Here is a 22365-nt window from a genome sequence, read left to right on the forward strand (position 1 = left end):
ACTATAACAACAGCCGTCAGCCCTGGGAGAGATAGGGTCTCTCTAGATAGGGCACAAGGACAGTCACAGCAGAAAGAAAGAGTGGTACCCAGCTTGGGGGGGTGTCACCCGGGGGAAGGTGACAATAACTGAACATCAATAGCACCATCCACACTTTAGATGTGAAAACTGAAGCTGAGTTAGATTCGGAACTCGCCCACAGTCCAGGGTTGTGCTGGTAAATGTTAACCTGTAGCTGTGGTAGAGAAAAGAGTCCCAGTTCTTGGTGTTTGAGGACATCAGTGGGGAAAATACCCTGCACCCCAGGGGCCATGTGCATCTGTCCCTATGCTGACCAGAGGGAGATGGGCACCATGGATTCTCCTGCAGGTCCTGATTGGCTCCCGCCTGCAGCTGGCTAGTGGCAGAGCTGGGATTTGAACTCAGTTCTCTTAGTCCTTGGAGCTTGAGCATGTTTCCACAGCAACCTGGGGATGCCCCACAGGCTGGAATTCTCCATCAGTCCACCTGGACACAGCCGTGCTGTTGTGAGGCCCACTGTCTGCCCCAAGAACCCACAGCAGTCTGGGATCTGCCTGAGGCCCAATGTCTACTCCTTTTGAGAGGAGAGAATGACGAGGCAGGTGAGATGGAAGGCTCTGAGGACACCGGGGGGCTGTTGGAGGACCAGGGCCAATGTCTTCTCAGGAAGCCCCAAAGAATGTGCCAGGATAATTCTGGGGCTGAGTGTGGACCCAGAAGCTGGGAGAGCCCACCAGGCTTTATCGCTGTGGGGTGGGGTGGAGACCCCTGTGCTCCTGGGCCTGGCATTTTCTCTACCCCACGGGTCTCTTCCAAGCCATCCCCAAAGCCAGTCTCCTTCTCCCCGGCGCTGGTGACGCTGTTTCCTGTTCTGCAGCTGCCACCCCATAGAAAGACTATGTGCCCGGCTTCCAAGCTACCGGTAACAAAGCACTAGGGGCTCCCCCTCCCTCGCATAATTTTTTAAGTGTCTTGAAGCAACTCTTATAATAAATAGGAATGAATTGGAAAAAAACCCACATGCAAAAGCTTGGCTGTCCTAGGAAAGACTTGCTGAGAAAGCATCTGCTTATCTCAGGTTCTGTCTTTAAATCTTGAAGGGGTCTGCAAGTGGGCACCCGTCCAGGGACCACTTTGAGTAGCCCTGGTCTGCAGGTCCTTTCCTTTTCTGCTAGCCACACCCCACACCCACTTCCTGACCCCTGGACAAAGACCGCATCTCTCTGCCCCCAGCCCAGCATTTCCCAAACTTCAGGGGGCCTGGAGATCACCCTGAGGAGCTGTGGCCACGCAGGTTCTATCTGAGTGGCAGGTCTGGGGTGGTGACCGAGAGCCTGCATTTCTAACGGGCTCCAGGGCGAGGTCCTTGCTGTTGGTCGCAGATCGCAGCTGAGGCTCCTGACATGCGTGGGGCTCCCCTAGGCCTGCACCTCCAGTCTTGCTTTTCCCACCGTCCTGGCTACAGGGGGACATCCTGCAGTGCCAGCTTGAGGCAAGTCTGGGCAGGAGCGTCTCCGGGCCACCTCGCCTCCCTCTCACGGGCCTTCCAGCTGGCTGACATTTACGAGAAAGCACAGAAGTCCAGGAAGCAGCCATCCTTCCAGATGTGCCTTGCAGATGTTCTTCCCACCCGCCTTGCTTCCCAGCTTGGAGGACCGACCTGCGCTTTCTGCCTTCCTCACACGCTGGCGCCGGTCAGCAGTCTAACCACACGAGCTGTGTGAGGGGCCTGCGGTCTCCATGGAGCCGTCTCTAATTTCTGAGCACCACGCTCCTCTCAAAAGTAAACAGTGGCGTCCAAGGGCCCCCGTGCAGAGGGGCATGTGCAGGCGCTGCACTGAAGTAATATTCAAGCGGCCAGAGCAGACGGGCAAGCCGGAGCTGACGGAACACGTCCCGGAGGTCACACATCCAGGGAAGAGTCGCAAAGGACAAAGAGCACATTGATTTTTCAATGTCCAATTTACAATGGAATGAAGAATGGAATTAAATGGAATTCTGGCAAACAAATGACCACAGGTAGTAAATTAAGATTCCATAACATCCTATCAAAAAGGGCCATTCCAAAATAGGGGAAAATAAATGGCTTTTTAAAAAGATTCTTTTTTTTTTTTTCTTTTCCCATTTTGTGTGTAACATAATCATAATACAAAGCGCTTGGAAAATAGCAGAGAAGAAAATGGTATCCACAGTGCCAGCGCTCTGGCCTGATCTTTACAGTTCATCTCCTCTTTCTGCCTTATTGGGTTTGAAAAAGGGACCCCTGGACACAGACACCATGGAAACAGCGTGGGTTAGAAATTGTTCCTCGGAAATGCGAACAATCCTTAGTGCTAGTGGCACCCCCACCCCAAATCCCCACCTCCACCTTGATCAGCTTCTAATGGGCTCCCCTGGCCACGGGGGCTAAAACTGTTGAAAGTACCCAACCCTATACGCCCTATGTTTTTTTTCCATTCATACAAACCTATGATGTAGTTTAACTTATAAATTAGGCACAGCAAGAGACTAACAAGAAGAGCTAATAATAATATAATAAAATGATGTATCAGTCACCTGTCCATTGCTGGAGCAAAATACCTGACATGAGCAAAGGAAGAAAGGTTTATTTGGGCTGTGGTTTCAAAGGTGTCAGTCCATGGCCAGCTGGCTCCAAGGCGGAAGCAGCATGGTGGAATGAGGGAAGCTGCTCACTGCATGGCAGCCGGGAAACAGAGAGGGCAAGAAAAAGCAAAAAAGAGGGAAGGAGGTTGGGGACAAGAACACAACCTTCCAGGTGACACCCCCCAGTGACCACCTCCAAGCAGACCATACCTCTTAACAGCACATTCAGCCGTCAGTGGGTGAGACCTTTAGTAAGGGCATTGCTCCCTTAATCACGTTCCGGAAGTCTTACCTCTGGGCACACGAGGCTTTGGGGGCACACTTCTAACAGGCACCCTAAAGATTATGACAATATGCTATCATAACAGTTACTTAAAACATATGCATTGTGCACTTCTGGAATCTTGATTTAATATTTCTGGATCTTAGTAGAGCACGGGTCACTTGGAAACCAAGAAGTGAGGTCACAGGGAGAGACAGGTAGAGGGACAAGTGTCACTGCAGGGAAAGCGCCTGGCCTGCGGTGACCAGGACACACGGACATGGAGGAGGAGGGACTTACACGACGAGGCTGCTCACGAGAGAGAAGCGGAAGTAAGCTGCTTTGGGGGGCAAATGCCACGAATGAGCCGTGGACATGTCGACTGAGGTGCCTTTGAGAATCCAAAGTGGGGACCCCGGGGGGCAGTGGGGGAGGCGGGAAGAGGGGTGGCAACTTGACCTGGGGGTGGACAACACTTAGCAGAACAGAGAAGAAGGAGGGTGGCCGCTCGCGGGGGCTGCGGGGGACCGGGAGGGCACCCAAAGCCAGGGGAACCGCTTGCGGGGGCCGAGGAGGGAGGGCGGCGGAGGCGGGGTGTGTCACGCCAGGCTGCTGAGCGTGGCTCGGTGGTGAGATGGGGTGGGGGCCAGATTGCCGTGGGTCGGGCAGGGAGTGGGAGGCGAGGACATGGAGACAGCCTTCCAAATGTCCCCACAGCAGGCAGGGGAGAGGACTTGAGGGGTGCGTGCATGCGTGCATGCGTGCGTGTGCGTGTGTGTGTGTGTGCATGTGTGCATGTGTGCGTGTGTGTGTGTGTGTGTGTGTGTTTGGAGGGGTCAGCACGTCCCCCTGGCAATCTCAGGGTGTGTGTGTGAGAGAGAGAGCCTGGATAGGGGCCACGCTGGGCCCCTCGCTGCAGAATAACGCAGTCTCTGCTGTCTTCCCCAGGTTGGGTGTCTCTTTGTTCAGGTCACTTGCAGACCCCCCCAGGGAGCGCTGGCGTCCAGGGAGGGGCTTTGGGGCGGTTTTCACTCCATCCTCTCTCTCTGCAGATCCATCCCAGTAGTAGCCCAATAGCTGCAACCACAAACCCCGCCCCGAATGCCATGGGAGGGCAATAAGTCCCGGCTGAGCGCCGGCCCACAGCTCAAGTCACACCGAGCTGCTGAGATCATCCTAAATGCTGTTACTTTGCCCCCTCCTGGCCCTTGCTCCTGCCGGTCTCTGTGCCTGAGACACCTCCCCACCGCCCAGCCATCTGGCGGACCCTTCACAGGTCCTGAAAACTTGGCTCAGGGATCTGTTCTACAAAGCTTTTTTCTAATTCTGCCTCCCACAAGACGGGACCAAGTCCTCCCTCCTGGAGGCACTTCCAGACCTCGTCAGTCACCCGCAGCAGCACTCAGCTGCACCCACCGTGCCGTGTACAGGGAGCGGCTGCAGACTCACACACCTCAGCCCGGCACCGCCTCACAGCAGCACGGGACGGGTGTGGGCCAATCTGCTCGTCGTGAGACAGGAAAAAAAACCTCTGATTTTCAAAATGATTTTTTAAACTCAGCCAAATCTAAGAATTTTTAAAGCCATTTCTAAGCTGGGAGTCATGGTGTTCGCCTATAATCCCAGCACTCGGGAGGCTGAGGCAGGAGGATCGTTGTGAGTTTGAGGCCGGCCTGGGCTACAAAGTGAGTTCAAGACTAGCTTGAACTACATAGTGAGACCCTGCCTCAAAAAGACAAAAAAATTAAATTAAATAAAGCCACTAGTGGGACCAAAATAGATCTTTAGTCAGAATTCTCCAAGAGATGTAAATTCACAACACGCAAATAGAGTGTGTCCGTTTGTCCTGTACAGAGGGCGGTCGCTAAGGGCGGTTAGGGAGAGGGAGGTCCTCAGCTTCGTGCCAGAAGTGGACGGTCACCCATGCAGACACAACCCTCCAAGCCTCGAGGTGGACATGTGCCCATGCCAGGCAGGAGAAACGACTCCCAGAGGTGAAGCAACTAGCACGGGGCTCACAGCTAGTAAGTCGCAGAGTTCATCGGCACCCTGGTGTATTTCTTCAGGAGTTCTCCACGGACTTCAGGCAGGAAGCAGGGCCATGCCTGGGACAGGAAGCGCCACGTGACCTTCCCCTGATTTACAGGCGGATTGAACGCTCACTGACAATACCAGCATTCCTGAGCCTGGGGTCCAGGGGCCGGGGTCAGACTGGGAAGCGGTGAAGATGAGCTCCCTGCACTCCTGAAGCACACGAGTGAGTAAATACGCAAGTAGCTTCAGACCCATCGCTGCAGCGGAGAGAGTGGCCGGGGACCACTGCCCACAGGAAGCCAGGGCCTCTCACTCCCTCTGCCTGCCTCTGCCGGAGGGATGTGACAGGCTTGCTCAGTATGGCTGGGTTCCCTCCGGAGTCCAGTCCAACAGGGCTCATTGTCTTCCTCGAGCTGTTAAACCAGATCTGAGGATCAAGTATTCCAGAAAGCCCCGATCTACAGATATTTACCTTTCATCCAGCCACTTCCAGCCCTCTCTTCTGGGGGCCCGATTAAGATGCCCTCTTCGGGGACAGCAGGCAGGGTGAGGTGGGGTGGTTCAATCCAGGTGCCTCTCAGAGCGGGGACACGGGAGGCCGCTTAGAGACAGGGCCGTGGGAGCCCCCACAAAGCCAGCACGTGTGTGTGCGGCCCTCCACGTGCGAGTGAGCGCACGCGCACACGCACACACACACACACACACACACACAGCCATTCGGAATTTGTCCAGTTGCTCCTCAAACCTGCAGGGTGCTTACAGAAGGGACCCCACTGACTGGGGGGCCCCCGGGGTGGGAGGGAAAGGACAGCTCGAGCCCTTCTGTCCACGAGTCCCCGTGGGGCAGCCCTGTGTCCCCAGTCTCCAGGAGGCGATGGAGTGGGGTTCAGGTGCTCCCCCCAACCAAGACTCATGTGAGAACTTGCTCCGCAGCACAGCCATGTTCAGAGGCGGAGTCTGGAGAGGTGACGGACCCCGGAGGCTCTGATGTCATTCAGTGGATTAATCCAGCCATGAGACAGCATTTGACGGCATTATTAGAAGCGGTGGGAACAGAAGAGGATGGCTCCTCGGAGGGAGTGCAGGTCTGAGCTTGGGGACTGTGCCTCTTCTTCTCAGGTTCCCTTCCTACTGTTTCCTAGCTGCCAAGTCTCACGGAAGCAGCTTCCCCTGCCAAGCCCTTCTGCCATGCTGGTTTTTTTCTTTTCTTTTTCTTTTTTTCTGGAACTGGGAACTGAACCCAGGGCCTTTGCACTGAGCTATATTCCTCAACCCTTGTTTTATTTTTTAGTTTGAGACACAGTCTCGCTGAGTCACTAAGTTGCCCAGGCTGGGCAACTTGAACCTGAGATCCTCCTGCCTCAGCCTCCTGACTGCACACTTGGCTCCACCATGATGGTTCTGCCTCATTGCAGGTCTACCGAAGCCCACTGACCAGAGACTGAAACCCGGAGCCTAAGTAACCTTTTCCTCCTTTAAGTTGATCCTCTCAGGTATTTTGTCACACCAATGGATGCAAACAAACCTCCCTCGGATAAGAATGCAGACCGTGCACCCACCCCATAGCACCAGCCATCCCGGACTTCTACGCCACCCCTGCACTCATGGCCTGCTCCCACCACACCTGCCTTGAACTGTGAGCCCCCGAGCTGCAGTACGCCCCTCCCCACCCACATGCTGTGTTGGGCAGAGGCCAGTGATCAGGCCCAAGAGTTTGTATAGCATGGTGATCATGGTTTAAATCCCAGCGCTAGCACTTAGCAGCCTTGTGACCTTGGACAATCACCTCACCTTTCTGTGCCTCAACTTTGCATCTGTAGAATGGGGACAAGAGTGATGCTGACAGCTCACAGAGGTGCTGTGGGAATTAACCAAGTCATGGGTGAGGTGTTCAGAGGCGTTTCAGCTACAAGGTCAGCCACAGCAGCACAATTCCAGCAGCACCTGTACAACACCATCTCTGTCTCCAGCTGACGCTGCTAGTGAGCAACCTCATGCTTCCCCCTGGGGTCCGGCAAGGGCAGCAGCAGCATGGCACATGGGCATCAGACTGGAGCCTTCCTGAGATACCAAGAGCTCTGAACCCTCCCATCATGGGCAGAGGAAACAGGTGCAGAAGGGCACAGGGACTTGCTCAGTCACACAGCAGCGAAGGGGCAGACAGAGTGGGGCCCCCAAATCCTGCTCCTTCCACAGCACCCGCAGCCCCCAAGGAATGGGAGATGTCAGAGCAGGGGCTGGGAGACGCTGCACCCTCTCCTTGCCTGCCCCTGGCTGTCAATCAGGGACACTGGCCGCTGCAGACCTCCAGCCCTGCTGCTGAGCCCAGCAACCCAGTGCAGAGATCTGCGTGCTCCGAGCTCTTTGCAGGGAAGGTGACAAAAAAAGAAAAACTAGAACAGCCCCGCTAAGCTGAAACGTGGAAACGTTCTCCTCAGAGGGGAAGGGAAATAAAATTTGATGAACCTCCGCATAATGTTCACGTTATGAATGTGCAAAGCGATATCAGGCACATACGCTGGCAGGCATTCATCTTGGAGCTGGAGCTGCTGGGCGCCGCTGGAACTGGGACACAGCACACAGCCGCTGCCCACAGTGGGGGACAGACAGGTCTGAGGCATTTCCTCCCCTCAGATGCGGCCGGAAGCTGATCACCCGCGGCCCAGGTGACAACTGCTACAGCGTCAACCAGGCGCTCGCAGCGCTCAGGCTGTTATGTTCCCGCTACAAACACTAAGCACCTACTCTGAGACCCGGCTGTGCTGGCCATCACCACCTTCCATGGCTTAGGCAAGGTGACCCTGGGTGCTAGGTTACCCTGCACTCCAGGCCGCAGATGCCTAGCCTGGGGCTGACTTCCCACCTTGCTCTGGGCAATCATGTCCTCCCTTCTGGGACTTTGAAAACATAGTAGTGGTGTGCAAATTTAAACCAAGTGAGGAGGGACAGGTTCCTTGACCACTGAGCCCAGGCTGAATGAGAGGAGTACTCCAGCTGGGGGCCGCAAAGCACGTGCAAAGGCCCTGAGGTGGAGGTATGCTTGACACCTTCAAGGGACAGAAAGGAGCTCACAAGGAAGAGGAAAGACATGGTGACAGTCAGAGAAGGCTCTCTAACCATTAGAAGGGGACCCCCATGGCAATCTGGTCTCCTTCTGCTTGAAACCCTCCTGCGTGCTCCAAGGAGTCAGCTGCTCCGTGCCCAGCCCTGCAGCATCCTTCCCCTCTCCTTCCCTGCGACTCTGAAGGGCTGACTGCAGGCCTCCGTCTCTCCTGGAGGCAGGAAGCTGGGTCTGCAGCCCGCAGCCACATCAGCTCTGCCAGCCACGGCAGAGGTCCATGTCTTGCACCTTCCAGCTATGAGGTCACAGGTGGCCCCGTGCTGAGGGTCGAGTTCTCAGCAGCAGGAAGCCCCATCTGCACAGAACCAGTGAGTGCTGCACAGATTCAAGCAGCCTCCCGGGTTTCATCCTGACTCTGCCTCCTCTGTCAGGGTGGCCAGACCCAGCCGGGACATTGCCGCCTCTGAATTTCCTTGATCTTGGAGACAGCTCCTCAGACCTGGTGCCCAACCCTCTTCCCCATCCTTGGGCAGCTTCAAGCATGTGTCTTTGCTTCTCTGAGGCAAATAGATCTTCCTGCAAGGAGAGGTCATGAACGTAAAATCAAACCCCCGGGGCACCAGGCCTGGCACACAGCGGGGCTCCACACACAGCGGCCGTAGCTGGCTCTGGCTTAGGATGGCTGACTTGCTCTCCTATCTCACGAGGGTATGCTGCAGGTTGGGGTATGACACAGCGGCAAAGCACAGACTTCGCACTGCAAGGCCGTGGGATCCATCCGCGGCACTACCACGTAAAAAAATGTTGGCTCAAAAGACGTAGGGAGCAGGGTGCCCAGGCCCAGCCCTGACCTTCTTGGACCCTACAGGTATAGCGGCCCAGGCAGGACAGGCCAGGTGGGTGAGATGGGAGCCAGAGCCGCCCTGTTCCCGTCCCTGATGCCATCAGTCGGAGGCAGCTGGAGCACCAGGCCATGGTTGCGTGGGACAGACCTGTGCTTCTCTTAGCCCAGAGAAGACAGAGCAGCTGCAGAGGTGCAGGTGGACTACACAGGGAGCCGCTGTGGCAGCTGAGCCACAGGCGCACCTTGGATGGGGCCAGGAGAGAAGTAGAGAGTGAAGGGAACACAAAACAGGTGCAGTGCTCAGTCCCTGGAGGGAGGCTCAGAAACCCCTCAGGTGTCCTCATCAGAACAAGGCACCTGGGAGGAGCTCTGCCTAAGGATATCACCAGCTTCTGAAATCCTCCCATCCATCCACTCATCCATCCACCCATCCATCCTCCCATCCATCCTCCCATCCATCCACCCATCCATCCATTTATCCATCTGTCCATCCATATATTTATCCATCCACCCATTCATCCACCACCCATCCATCTACCCATCCATCCACCTATCCATCCATCCATCCATCCATCCATCCACCACCCAATCACCCATCTATCCATCCATCCGTCCACCCATACATCCACCAATCTAACCATCCATCCATCCATCCATCCACACATCCATCAATCCACCCATCCTTCCATCCACCCATCCATCCACCCATCCATCCACCCATCCACCCATCCATCCACCCATCCATCCACCCATCCATCCATCCATTTGTCCATCCATTTATCCATTTATCCATCCACCCATCTATCCACCACCCATCCATCTACCCATCCACCCATTCACCCACCCATCCATCCACCCATCCATCCACCCACCCATCCTCCATCTACCCGTCCATTAACCCATCCATCTATTCATCTATCCATCCATCCATCCACCCATCCACCCATCCATCCACTGATCCATCTGCCTATCTGGCCTTCCATTCATCCCTCTGTCCCACTATTAGTCTATTTACCTATCTCACTCACCCCTCCACATACATGCTTTTCCATTCACCCAACTAACCACCCATCCATTCATCCACTCACCCATTCACCTACTTTTCCAACCACTCAACTATGTATCTACAAGTCCATCCATCCATCCATTCCCCTTTCTGTTCTTCTACTCATCCTTTCTTCCTTCCTTACCTCTTTCCCTCCCTCTATTAATCTACTTACCTACTCATCTGTGCTTCTGCTCACCTACACACTCAACTAACCATCCATCCATCCATCCACCTATTCATCTACCCATCCACCCATCCATCCATCCATTCATCCACCCACCCACCCACCCATCCATCTATCCATCCCCCATCCATCCACCCATTCATCTATCCATCTGCCTGTCTTTCCTTCCACTCATCCCTCCCTCCATCCATTAACATTCCCACCTAATTTTTTTCTCGTAGCAGGAATCAAACTCAGGACCTTGTGCTTGCCAGGCAGGCACTTGTGCCACTGAGCTATATCCCTGGCCCCTCCACCTACTTATCCACCCCTTTGCTTAACTACTTATCCACCCATCCAAATAACGATTCATCTTCCATCCATCCATCCACTCATCCATCTGCCTCCTTATTCTTCTACTCTTCCTTCCCTCTCTCTATTAGTCTATCCACCTCTCTACCTGTCTATTTATCCTCCCATGCACCTGAGCACCCACTCAACCATCCATCCATCCATCCATATATACATCACCCATTAATCCATCCATTCATCCATCCGTCCATCCATCCACTTATCCAGCCCTTCACCTATCCACCCCCATCCATCTGTTTATCCATCCAGCTATTATGTATTACTATGTCCTCTGTTCCCTGGTGGAATCTGAAGACCCAGGAGATCAGATACCGCCTTCACCTTGAAGAGCCATTGTCCTCTAGCACCTGTGCACTGCTGGGTCCCATTGCTGGGTGCTCTTTTCACTTAGTGCTGAAAAATCATCCAAGAAGGGAGTCTTGGGTGGGCCGTTGTGTCCTAGCTCAGGCAGCACGGTGCTGAACGGCAAGCATTCCAGTTTGGTTCCCTGCTGGGTCTCTTGTGGTCCAAAACCTCCATTGCCCCAGAAATTCCCACACAATAGGTTCAAACCCCACCTCCCACAGCCCGTCCCTTTGGCCCCACAGCCCCCCAAGACACCTGCTGGGCCGCTCCCTCCAGGTTTTTCAAAGGGGCCCTGTGACTTCGGAGGCCAGGCCTCGAGCTTCAGACTCCCAGGGGTGGCCACAGGTGACGCCATGTGCACTGACCTCTCCCGGAAGTACTTGATGGCCTCTGGGTCTATGAAGGTCGGCTCCTCCCGGTAGCCCTGCTCAAATACCTTGCGCTTGTGCCGGAACTCAATGACTGTCTTGGTGTAGGAGTTGAGGGTGGTGACAGAGGCTGCCATGCAGCAGGTGAAGGAGCCCCACGCCAGGCTGCGAGAGAGCAGGAGAGAGATGCCACCGTGAGCGTGGGTGGGGGCAGGAAATCCCCCAACCACCCAACATTCACTCGTCCCTGCTGGGCTGCCTTCACGGGGCCGGGCCGTGAGCACTGCTGCCTAGAGAAGAGAAAGATTTGGTGGCTGCTCCCTGCAGTCTTGTCTGGAGCAGGAATAATCCATACACTGGGATCCAGATGACTGAGTCACCGTGGGGAGGTAAGAAGGTGGGCTGGCGTCAGTGACTACTACCAGGACACAGTGATGCTCACGCTGAGACTGGGAGGATGAGGGAAAACTGGCCAGGGAGGGGCATCCCAGGGGAAAGGACCCGCGTGTGTACAGGCACAGAGTGGGCTCAGGAGAGAACATCCACAGACCATGGGAGGTCGGGGTGCTGGAGATGACGATGATGGAGAAGGAGACCAGGGCAGCTCATTTTTCATGAGCTGCCTTTGTTCACGTGTGGCCCTGGGCGAGATCCTAAGCCTTTCTGCCCCCTATTCCCAGCCCATTTCCATGGACATAGCGACGGCTTAGCTCTGTCTTGGGCGTTTTCACAAACTGAAGGACGTGACCCATGAAGCACGTGTTAGAACATCGCTGACACGTGAGAGGCTCACGGGAACAGCTTGCTCTCCTTACTGTCCTCACTGTGCTGACATGCTTGCCACCGCTTCTCTATAACTTGATTTCCAAGCGCTCTCTCTGGAAGGTAAAGTTAATCGACACCACACTTCTCTATCCCAGTAAGGATGCCCGGCTGCCCTTGCATGGCGTGCAGACAGGGCCCAGCACAAAGCTGAAGACTGTCCTAACCATACCTGGAAAGCAGGAAGGGTAGGGACAGAGCTAGGAGGCTCAGCTGGGTGCGTTTCGGTTCTGGAAATGGCCTCCTGCCTGATGCCTGTAACTAAGACTGCACAGCCATGTTTAGTACCAGGAATGGGGTGCCTGCTTGGCTCTAGTTACACCTGGCCTGGTTTCCAGATCTCTGCTCTCTAGGCTTTGTCTCAGTGGCTGACTGGTTTTGTTCAAATCAAAGGCCCAGAGTTGTTATCCCAGCTCTGCACTGCTGAGAGCTCCGGGCCTCCCCTCCTGCTAGCCACCCACTGCCCTGCATCCCCTGTGGTCCCACCACCCTGACCACGGCTGCTCTCTCTCGGCCCCAAAGACCCACAGACAGAAAGAAAAAGGACATCTGAAGGTTCTGCCTTTCTCAAAGGGATCTTTAATAATCGTCTATTTCCTCCAATGCAAAACCCATTAATAAACTCCCCAGACTCTTTTATGCTAAATAGTTAATTTAGATTTTCCAGAAGCCCTGAGTGTCTATAGGGATGTCATCCCGTGCCTCTAAGAACTTTCCTACCACTAAAGGATCCAGTATGTGACTCCCCCATCGATGACTGGATAAAGGCTGGTCACCTAACCAAAGCTGGTCTGACCAGATGCTGTTTCCTGAGCAGTGGAGCTGAACATCCTAACTCAGTTAGGTATTCCTCTTTGCACTAGTGTTACGGAAACTCAGACATTGAGGGTGGAGAAGGGTAGGAGAGACTTACTCTAGGATTCCAGTGTATCTTGACTTTGCCTGATCAGCAACCACTGCTCCTTCTTTGCAGCGTCAATTCATCCCAGCCTCTAGGGTAAGCACTGACCTATGCCCAGCCAATGAGAGCACTGCGTCCTCTGACCTCAGTCACTGGTTCAGGCGTGGTCACGTGACCCAGGTCAAGACAAGGAGACACAATCCAGGGGTCTGGCTGAAGCCACGTGGGACTAGGACTCATCTGTCTTCTGGGCGTTAATCTGCTGGCCTTTGAGCCCGGAGCTGTCAGGGACCATCTTGCCACCATCCAGCCTGACAACAAAGCTGACTCCAGAGAAAGCAGGCCGGGAAGGAGCCAGAGTCTTCATCCCTGCACTTGTCAATCATGCTCCTCATTTTGGTTTTCCCCTCGTAAGTCGATTTGAACTGGGTTTCTGTCGCGGGCAACAAAAGTTCTTACATAATTACTTCCCATGACTTCCCTTCTTTTGCATTCGCGTTTCAAGTGAACTTCTGGTCTTTAAAGTCGGAGATCTTGAAGTGAATTTCTAGCCTTTACATGCAGAGATTTGAACCACGACCAAGTCTGACTTCCAATCCAGTCAGGAGATGGAGCAGGAAGTTCTCAGGCACTCAAACTGGAGAGCCGAGCAAAGTACAAAGTCCTACGGGGTGGGGGAGTGACTTCTAAGGAATCGGGACGCAGATGCCAGGAGGAACCATGGGTTCTGGGGAGGCCAAGCCAGCATACTCAGGGAAGCCCAGAACCAGCTCGCTCCTCCATTCTCCCCTGCTCACACCAGTACCCCGGAGTGAACAAGGATCTTTGCTCCGTTGCTCGGGAAGGGATATCTGATTGGACCAGCTTTAAGGTGTGGTGGGGAGTTTTCCCGGGGAGGATGCGGGTTTGCTAAACCCCAAGGTTCCCAGAAACAGAGGCTGCAGAGATGGAGCAGAAGCAGACAGACAACTGCCGGACAGGTCCAAAGCCAGAAGACATGTGCTGCCTTTTCATCTGGTGTACATAGGAGATGTAGAGTTCAAATCACCTGCTACCCTGAGCTTATTCCTGTTCCAGGCACATGGCCTCCTTTCTGCTTCCAAAATGCCAATCTGACCCTCAACCCTACTGCCCACAGCGGGATCCTTGGACTTGCTACTTTCCGAGATTTTCCCAGGTTCTCTCTCCCCAATCCCTGGCAACCACTGATCTGTTCTTTATTTCTATAATTTTGCCACTTCAAGAATTTTACTATGAGTGGAGCCAATACAGCGTATATGCTTGGGCCCAGCTTTTTTCCATTCAGTATAATTCTCTGGAGCATCCTCCAGGATTTTGGGTTGTGTGTGTGTGTACTATCAGTTTCTTTACATTGCTGAATAGTATTCCTGCCAGCAATGCATGAGTTTCTCCCCATAGCCTCACCAGCATTTAGTGATGTCTCTAGTTTTTATTTTAGCTGCTCTGATGGATGTGTAAGAATAATTCATTGTGATTTAATTTGTATTTCCCCAATGGCTAATGGTATTTAACAAATTTTTATTTATTGACTTACTATCTATACGGCCTCTGTGGTAAAATGTCTGTTCACAACTTTTGCCCTCTCTAATCAGAAGGATTTGTTGTTCTTGTTGCTGTTTATTGTTGGGTTTTCAGCATTCTTTGTATATACTAGATATTAGTCCTTTGTCAGATATGTGGCTTACAATTATTTTCTCCCAATATCTAGCTTTTCTTTTTAACTTCTTAATAGGATCTTTCACTGAACAAAAGTATTTAATTTTGACAAAATCCAATTGATTCAATTTTCCCTTTATGTTTTTGATTGATTAGAGTCTAAGAACTTTTTGTCTAGCTCTGGATCCCAAAGATTTTCTACTATATTTTCTAAACGTTTTGTAGATTTACATTTTATAATCTGGCTGTGGCTCATTTTGAATTAATTTTTATAAAAAATGTGTAGTTTAAGTCAAAGATGATTTCTTTAGTGCATGAGTGTCTAGTAGTTTCAGCATTATTTGTTAAAAAAAAACAATCCCTCTTTCACGGAATTGATTTCCACATTTGTCGAAACTTAGTTGGACATATGTGTATGGGTCTATTTCTTAGACTTTATTCTATTTCATAATCTATAGCTCTATCCCTCCACTAATATTACACAATCTGGACTGCTGTAGCTATAGAATAAGTCTTGAAGTAGGGTACAATGATTCATCCCCTTTTATTCTTCTTTTATAAATTTGTTTCAGTTATTCTGTTTTCTTTGTCTTTCCATATAAATTTTAACACTGTGGGATTGCTTTAGGTCTGAGACCTAACCAGTGATTATAAACACATTATACATTAACATCTTTTTTTAACCTATCATTGGCAAAGCATGCTATTTTGTCCACCCCTTCCCCTGTCCCTTACACCCACTAATGTCTAACTACCTGTCTAACGCATACTATAAAACAATTTATTTCTTATTATATACTTAGTAAGGAAGCTCTCAAAGTGCACTTTTATTTGATAATGTCTAATAAACAGGAACTTTTTTATTATTTCCACTTCACCACTGTAAGAAGCCATAGTGATGGCTGTTATCCAACTGGACCTCTGCAGAGTAGAATAATGAAGTGGAAATTGGCAGCCTAAAAATCACTCTTTGTCAAGAAATCAGCCCTGAGAGAATTCTGGAACAAATCAGTCCTGAAATTGATGCAGTCATGACATAGTCAGAGACCTCCCCTGGGTGGGGAACAGTCAAATCCCAGGCCTTTCTCTTCTCATTAAAAGCATTATTTGTTCTGGGCCTAGTGACACACATCTACAATCCAAGCACTTGGGAGGCTGAGGCAGGAGGATCGCTATGCATTTGAGTCTAGCCTGGGCTACACAGTGAGTTCAAGGCCCACCTAAACTACATAGCATAATCCTGTCTCAAAAACAAAAACAAACAAGCAAACAAAAGCATTATTTGTGGATTTTTTTCCTGGGGCTCAGGGACTTAGCCATTTTTGCTATAAAGCATGACTCTGCACCTGGGTATACAGACGCCCAGCCAGGTAACCAAAAACAGAAAAGTCTAGAACTTCACTCTGTGTCCCCTATTACTGTATATCTGAGTGAGATCTCCTCTCAGTTCTGCATTTGGGTATGTCGATCATTTAGAGAGTGTCTCTCTAGATGCTGGCAGGACAGGCCTGGTTCGCTCAGAATTTACATGATCCCATCCACCTTCAAGACTGAGAACATCAAGACTAGATGTTTACAGGGACATTCAGCTACAAGCAGAAGTCTAGCCATTTTCTAAACCTGTGATCCATTGAATTCCAGGAAAATTGAAGCCCATGTGATGGAAACGACCATAAACAGACGGTGCTTCCATGGGAACAGAATCACCTCTCAGCCATGAGAATTCCAGAGCTAGGACACCAGGTCTCTGATAGTGATAAACTGGACCGCCAGCCCAGCAGCTGACCTGTAATGCTAGCCTCCTGCCTTGACAGGGGGCCCAGTCCGAAACACCTTACCAGACGGTTTCCCCTCAGCCACTCAAACCAGAGTTCTCCACCACTCTCTTCTAACTTTTGATGAAAACTATTTCCTGCAAAGAAAAATGTCTTCTCTGTAACAATAAGAGATCTTGCTGCAGTGTTTATAGGAGTTGTATTGAACCTGCATACAAACTTGAGAATATCTTCATGCTTTGTGTTTTGATCCACGAACTTGGTATGTCATTCCATGTATTAATATCATTGATTTCTTTCATCGGTATTTTACGATTCTGAGTACACAGTCCTGCAAATGTTTTATTAGGCTGAATCCTATTTCCAGCTTTCAGTATAAATGGCATTGTATTTTTAATTTTTTATCCAATTGTTCATTACTATTTCACAGAAATACAATTGATTTTGATTTTCATCTTTTATCCTAAGATTACGTTGAACTCATTCACTAGGTGTAAGCAGTTTTTGGTGGATTCCGTGGATTTTTCTACATATACAATCCCATCATCAAGTAAGTATAGTTCGTTTAGCCCTTTCCGCTCTGTCTGATCTGTGTCTCCCTTTTGTGCCTTATTGCACTTGCTAGAACTTCCAGCATTATGCTAAATAATAGCAGTATCCCCAACATTAGAGAGAAAGCACTGTCTTTCAGTGTTAAGTACAGTGCGAGCTATTAGGTATTTCACAGATATTACTTATCAAGTTGAGGAAGGTCCCTTTGATCCTAATTTTCAGGGAGCTTTTTAAAAATCATGAGTAAATGTTAAGTCAACTGCCTTTTCTGCATCAATTGATATGGTTATGTGACTTTCTGCCTTAGTCTGTTAACATAATAAATGACTCTGACTGATTTTCAAACATTGAATCAGCCTTCATCTCTGGAAAAAAAACCTCCACTTATCATGTTGTATAATTTTAGAATATATTGCTAAGTCATATTTGCTATTATTTTGTTAAGGATTTCAACATTTATATGCATGAGAGCTATTCGTCTAGGGTTCTATTTTTTGCATTTTGTCTGGTTTTTATATCAGGATAACACTAACCTAATAATATGAATTGGAAAGTATTCCACCCTCGTCTATTTTATGAGAGAAAATAGGTGTTGATTCTTATTTAAACGTTTGGTAGCATGTTCTAGTAAAACCATCTTTACCTGGACACTTCTTTTTTGAATGCTTTAAAACATCCAATTTCCTTAGCAGTTACAGGGATATTTAAATTATCTATTTCACATTGAGTGTTTGTGCTTTTAGAAGACTTGATCCATTTCACCCAACTTGCCAAATTTATGTGTGTAGAGTTGTTTGTAATATGCTCTTATGTTTTCAATGTCTTCAGGATCTGTAGTGACACCTTGTTTTATTCCTGACATTGCTGGAGGTTCTTCGGTCTTATTTATCTTCTGTAAGAACCAGACTTCTTGTTTCACTGATTTTCTCTATGATTTTTGTTTGCTTTCAGTTATACTGATTCCTGTTCTTATCTTTCTTTTGCTTGCTTTGGATTTACTTTGCTCTTCTTTTTTCTAGACTGTTGGAGTGGGAACTTTTACTACCGATTTGAATCATTTTCTCTTTTCTAAGTAAACTTTCAGTGCTATGAATTTTCCTTTCAGCAGAGCTTTAGCTGTGCCCCAAGTTTTGATATGCTGTCTTTTCATTTTCTTCAGTTAAGTACATTTTAAAATTTTCCTTGAGGCCTTTCCTATGACCCATGCACTACTTAGAATTATATTGTTTAGTTTCCAAATGTTTTCAGATTTTCCTGTCTTTTTGATTCCATTGTGGTCAGGGAATGTATTTTATATGGTTTTAATTTTCAAAAAGTTGTTGAAGCTTGTGTTATGGTTCATGATATAGTTTATCTTGATATATGTCATGAGAGCATTTAAAAAGAAAGTGTATTCTGCTGCTGTTGGGTGAGGTCTTCCATAACTGTCAATTCTATCCTATCGGTTGGGAGGTTGTTGAGTTATTCTGTATCTACTGATTTTCTGTTTCATTTACTCTACTAGTTGTTGAGAGAGAAATGTTGACATTTGTAAGTGTTACTGCGTATTTGTTCATTGATCTGTTCAGGTTTGTTTTGTTTTTTCAAGACAGGATCTCACTGTGCTCGTCAGGCTGCCCTTGAATTCACTGTGTAGCCCAGGCTGGCCTTGAAGTGGCTATCCTCCTGTCTCAGTCTCCCAAGTGCTGGGATTATAGGCATGTGCTACCATGCTCAGCCATGACCTCTTCAGTTTTATCAGGTTTTCCTTCAGAGTTTGTAGCTCTATTGTTTGCTATATACACATTTAGGAAGGACATTTATGATTACTTAATGTCTATTTCTAATAATTCTCTTTTTTGTTGTTGTTGGGTTTTCTTTTCTTTTCTTTCTTTCTTTCTTCTTTCATCTTTTTGAGGTGGAGTTTTGCTATGTAGTTCAGACTGGCCTGAACTATAGGCCCAGGTTGGCCTTGAACTTGCAGTGATCCTCCTGACTTAATCTCCTGAGTGCTGATATTACAGACATTCACCACCATGACTGGCCTTTAATAATTTTCCTTACCCTCTGTCTACCAGCTTTACCTAATATAGAGGGCCCCTGACTTTCAATTTTTCAACTTCATAGTACTGTGAAAGTGGGATGCACTCAATAGAAATCATACCTCCAATTTTGAATTTTTATCTTTTCCTGGGCCAGTAACAAGTGATATGATCCTTTCTAGTGATGCCAGATAGTGGCAGGGAGCCATAGCTCCCAATCTACCATACAATCACAAGTGTGAACAGCCAATGCGCTATTGTGTACTGTGTTGCCATTTTTATGCTGTATTTTGTTTTCTATTTCATGTCTGTAAAATGCCCAGCTCTGTGTATAAAGAATTTTTCATCACTTCCTTTTTTATAAGATAGGCTTTGTGTTAAATGATTTTGCCCAACTGTAGATTAAGATAAACATTCTAAGAAAAGCATATTTAAGGTAGGTGGGCTAAAAGTTAGCTGTATTAAATGCAGGTTTAATTTGCAGTAGGTTTATCAGGATATAATCCTACCACAAGTCACAGAACATTGGTATCAATATAGCTCTGGCTCCTTGTACTTAATATTTGCATGATATATTTTCTATATTTTTACACTCAACATATCTAGGTAATTATATTTTGAGTTTATTATAGATAGTGTATAGTTAGATCATATTTTTTCTGATCCATTCTGCTAGCCTCTAGCTTTTAATGTAATTCTTGGTATAGCTCAATTTATTTTGCTATTATATTCTTTTTTCTGCATTTTCCTCCAGTACTGGGGATTGAACGCAGGATCTTTGCACTGAGCTGCATCCCCAACCCTTTATTATGTTTTATTTTTTGAGACAGGATCTCACTAAGTTGCTAAGTTGCTCAGATGGGCTCAAATGTTGTGGTCCTCCTGCCTAGCATTCTCCTGCCTAGGATTATAGGCATATACTACCACATCTTCTTTTTTTTATCCTGCGTATCATTTCTATTTTTCCTTTCCTTGCCTTTCTGTGGGTTACTTGAACACTTTTAAGATTCCATTTTATCTGTGGTGATTTTGAAGGTATCTCTGTAGCTGTTTCAGTGGATACTCTAAGCCCCTCATGTTATATGTGTAGGGAATCACAGTCCCCTGCTGTTACATTTTACTAACTTGGATGAACCATAAGAGTCTTGGTTCCCTTTATGTCCCTTGACCTTCCTCCATTTATAATAAAATTGTCCTAAGGATTTCCTTTCCAAGTATTTAGAACCACATCAGATGTTTATAATTTTTGCTTCAACCATAAAATGTAATTTAGGAAACTCAAGAAGAGACCTAAAATTTCTCTTTCCATTTTTTCTTCTTCCTTTTTCATGTTCAAAAACTCTTAATTTTTGCTTTAATTCATATTAAAGAACTTTCTTTGGGCTATTTTTGGGGGGTTGGTCCATTGGTAACAAATTTTCATAGTTTTCCTTCATCTAAGGATGTCCTGATTTCCCCTTCACCTCTGAAGTATATTTTGGCTACTTATAGAACCCTGGGGTTGACAGTTCCTTTTAGTAAAGAAAACATCATGCCATTTCTTCCTACCTGCCGTGGTTTCTGGTATAAAATCCAATGTCATCTGAATTGCTTTTCACTGTAGATATCACGTTGCTCTTCTCTCCCTGCTTTAAAGGTTTTTTTCTTTGACTTTTATGTTTAAAAATTTCACTACGATATGTCTTGGTGTGGATTTCTCTGAATTTTACTATTTGGGGATGCAATCAGCTCCTTGACTTGTAAGTATATATCTTTTATAAGTCTTGGGAAGTTTTCAGCAATCTTTCTCTGAGTACTTTTCAGTCTCCCTTCTTTTCTCTTTTTCTTCTGATACCTGTTATTATAGTCCTAGAAGTCTTTAAAGCCCTGCTCATTTTCTCTCTGTTGTTTATACTGAGTAATTTCTATTGTCCTCTTATTAATTTCCACTTACATCTGTCACTTCCAGTCTGCCGTTGAGTCCAATCATTGAATTTTCTACTTTGGTTACTGTATTTTTCAGTTCTACAATTTCCGTTTGGGTTTTCTTTACCTCTTATACTTCTTTTTTGAGACTTCACATCTTCTCAAAGGTGTTTATAACCACTCATCAATATATTTTTATGATGATTGCCTAGAACCTTTATAAAATAATTTGAACACCTTTGTCATTTCAGTATTGGGATCTATTGATCATCTTTTTCATTTAAGTTGAGATGTCCCTGATCCTGGGAACACTAAGTGATTACAGCAGCAACTGTGACATTTTGGGCATTTTTTATGGGACTCTGGCTCTCATTTAAACCTGCAGTTTTAGCTGGTCTCCTTGACATCATCCTGGCAAGGGAAGGTGGTGCACTGACCTGTAACTTCTGGGTAGGAATGCGGGTCTAGTTCTCCCACTAGGCCACCATTGACATTCAAGGTGGAGAAAGTGCCAGGCAGGAAGGAGTGGGCATTCCGGCTCCCCACTGGGTCTCTGCTGACACCATCCTCAGGGTGAGGCAGAGGTGGCTCATTACTGCTCCCCAAGTGGCCTACACTGACATCATGGGAGGGGAATAATCTCATTACCACTAGGTAGTGGCAAAAGTCTTCACTCTTGACTAATCTTCTTCTGACATATGCCAGGAGAGAGGGAGAAGGGCACCTTGCTGCTGCCTGGTGGAGGTTCAAGACCATATTCTCTATGTGGGTCCCACTGCACTCGGGGGCAGGTGGGCTGTCCAGTCCAGTGAAGGGTGCAGCTTACACTGGTGCAACTCCAGCAAGCAGGAGGTTGGGGTGCCTTCTTAAAGCCCAATGAGGTTGAAACTTGAGCTCTCATCCCTGGCTGGTGCAGGTGGAGGCTGGAGCTACTTGTTTTTTTCTAGGATGTGTGTGGAGTAGAGCAGTTATTGCTAAAAGCTTTCTGTCGCCAGTTGACCCTTTCCTGGTTCTTCAGCTGGAGAAAGCAGGCTTTTGTTGGGGCTTTGAAAACAGATTAATCGATTGAAAAAGGAGCAGCACGGAACCACTGCTCCTTGGTCCCTGAGGCTGGAAGGCTCGGGTATGCCCTGGAGCCTTTCTCCCCCTCCCCCTCCTCCCTCAGCCCCCAGGGCTCCCACAAAGGCACAGTTTTAAGGCACTGGAGTTGGAGCGCCTGCCAGTGTTTGCATCACGAGTTCTGAGCCACTGCAAAGAGATGTAGGTGGTTGGCCTGGTTTTCAGAGCCCGGAGTGGAGTGGACACGGGGAGGAGAGGAGAAGACGGTGATGAGGGAAGGGTTGTCAGCCTACTCTGCCCTCCAGGAATTCTGCAGGGGCAAGGGCAGAGGAATGCTGGGACAGATTGGGAGATAAACAGTCCAGGTCAGTGGGGGCTGTGACTGATCACCAAGGGAGGCCGCCCACGGCCCCTGCAGGCCAGAGGGACACCAGTTCACTGCTAGGGGCTGAACAAGGCGTGAATGTCCAATCCAGACCACCTTCAGAGCTCAGTAGCCCAACAGCACCGGGAGCTGAATGTCAGTCAAGG

General features: G+C 48.7%; 1 protein-coding gene across 3 annotated transcripts in view; it reads right to left on the minus strand.

Annotated features, from left to right (window-relative positions):
- The window catches only part of Gsg1l (GSG1-like), a 147756-nt gene that overhangs the window by 17800 nt on the left and 107591 nt on the right, over positions 1-22365 (minus strand). For all 3 annotated transcript variants that reach the window (XM_005405145.1, XM_005405144.2, XM_005405143.2), the window contains exon 4: positions 11120-11287. In XM_005405145.1, the coding sequence (XP_005405202.1) occupies positions 11120-11287 (168 nt within the window). The remainder of the gene's footprint in view (positions 1-11119; positions 11288-22365) is intronic.

The sequence above is a fragment of the Chinchilla lanigera genome, unplaced genomic scaffold (assembly GCF_000276665.1).
Source record: "Chinchilla lanigera isolate Chin_1 unplaced genomic scaffold, ChiLan1.0 scaffold00092, whole genome shotgun sequence".
In the NCBI taxonomy this organism is placed as follows: Eukaryota; Metazoa; Chordata; class Mammalia; order Rodentia; family Chinchillidae; genus Chinchilla; species Chinchilla lanigera.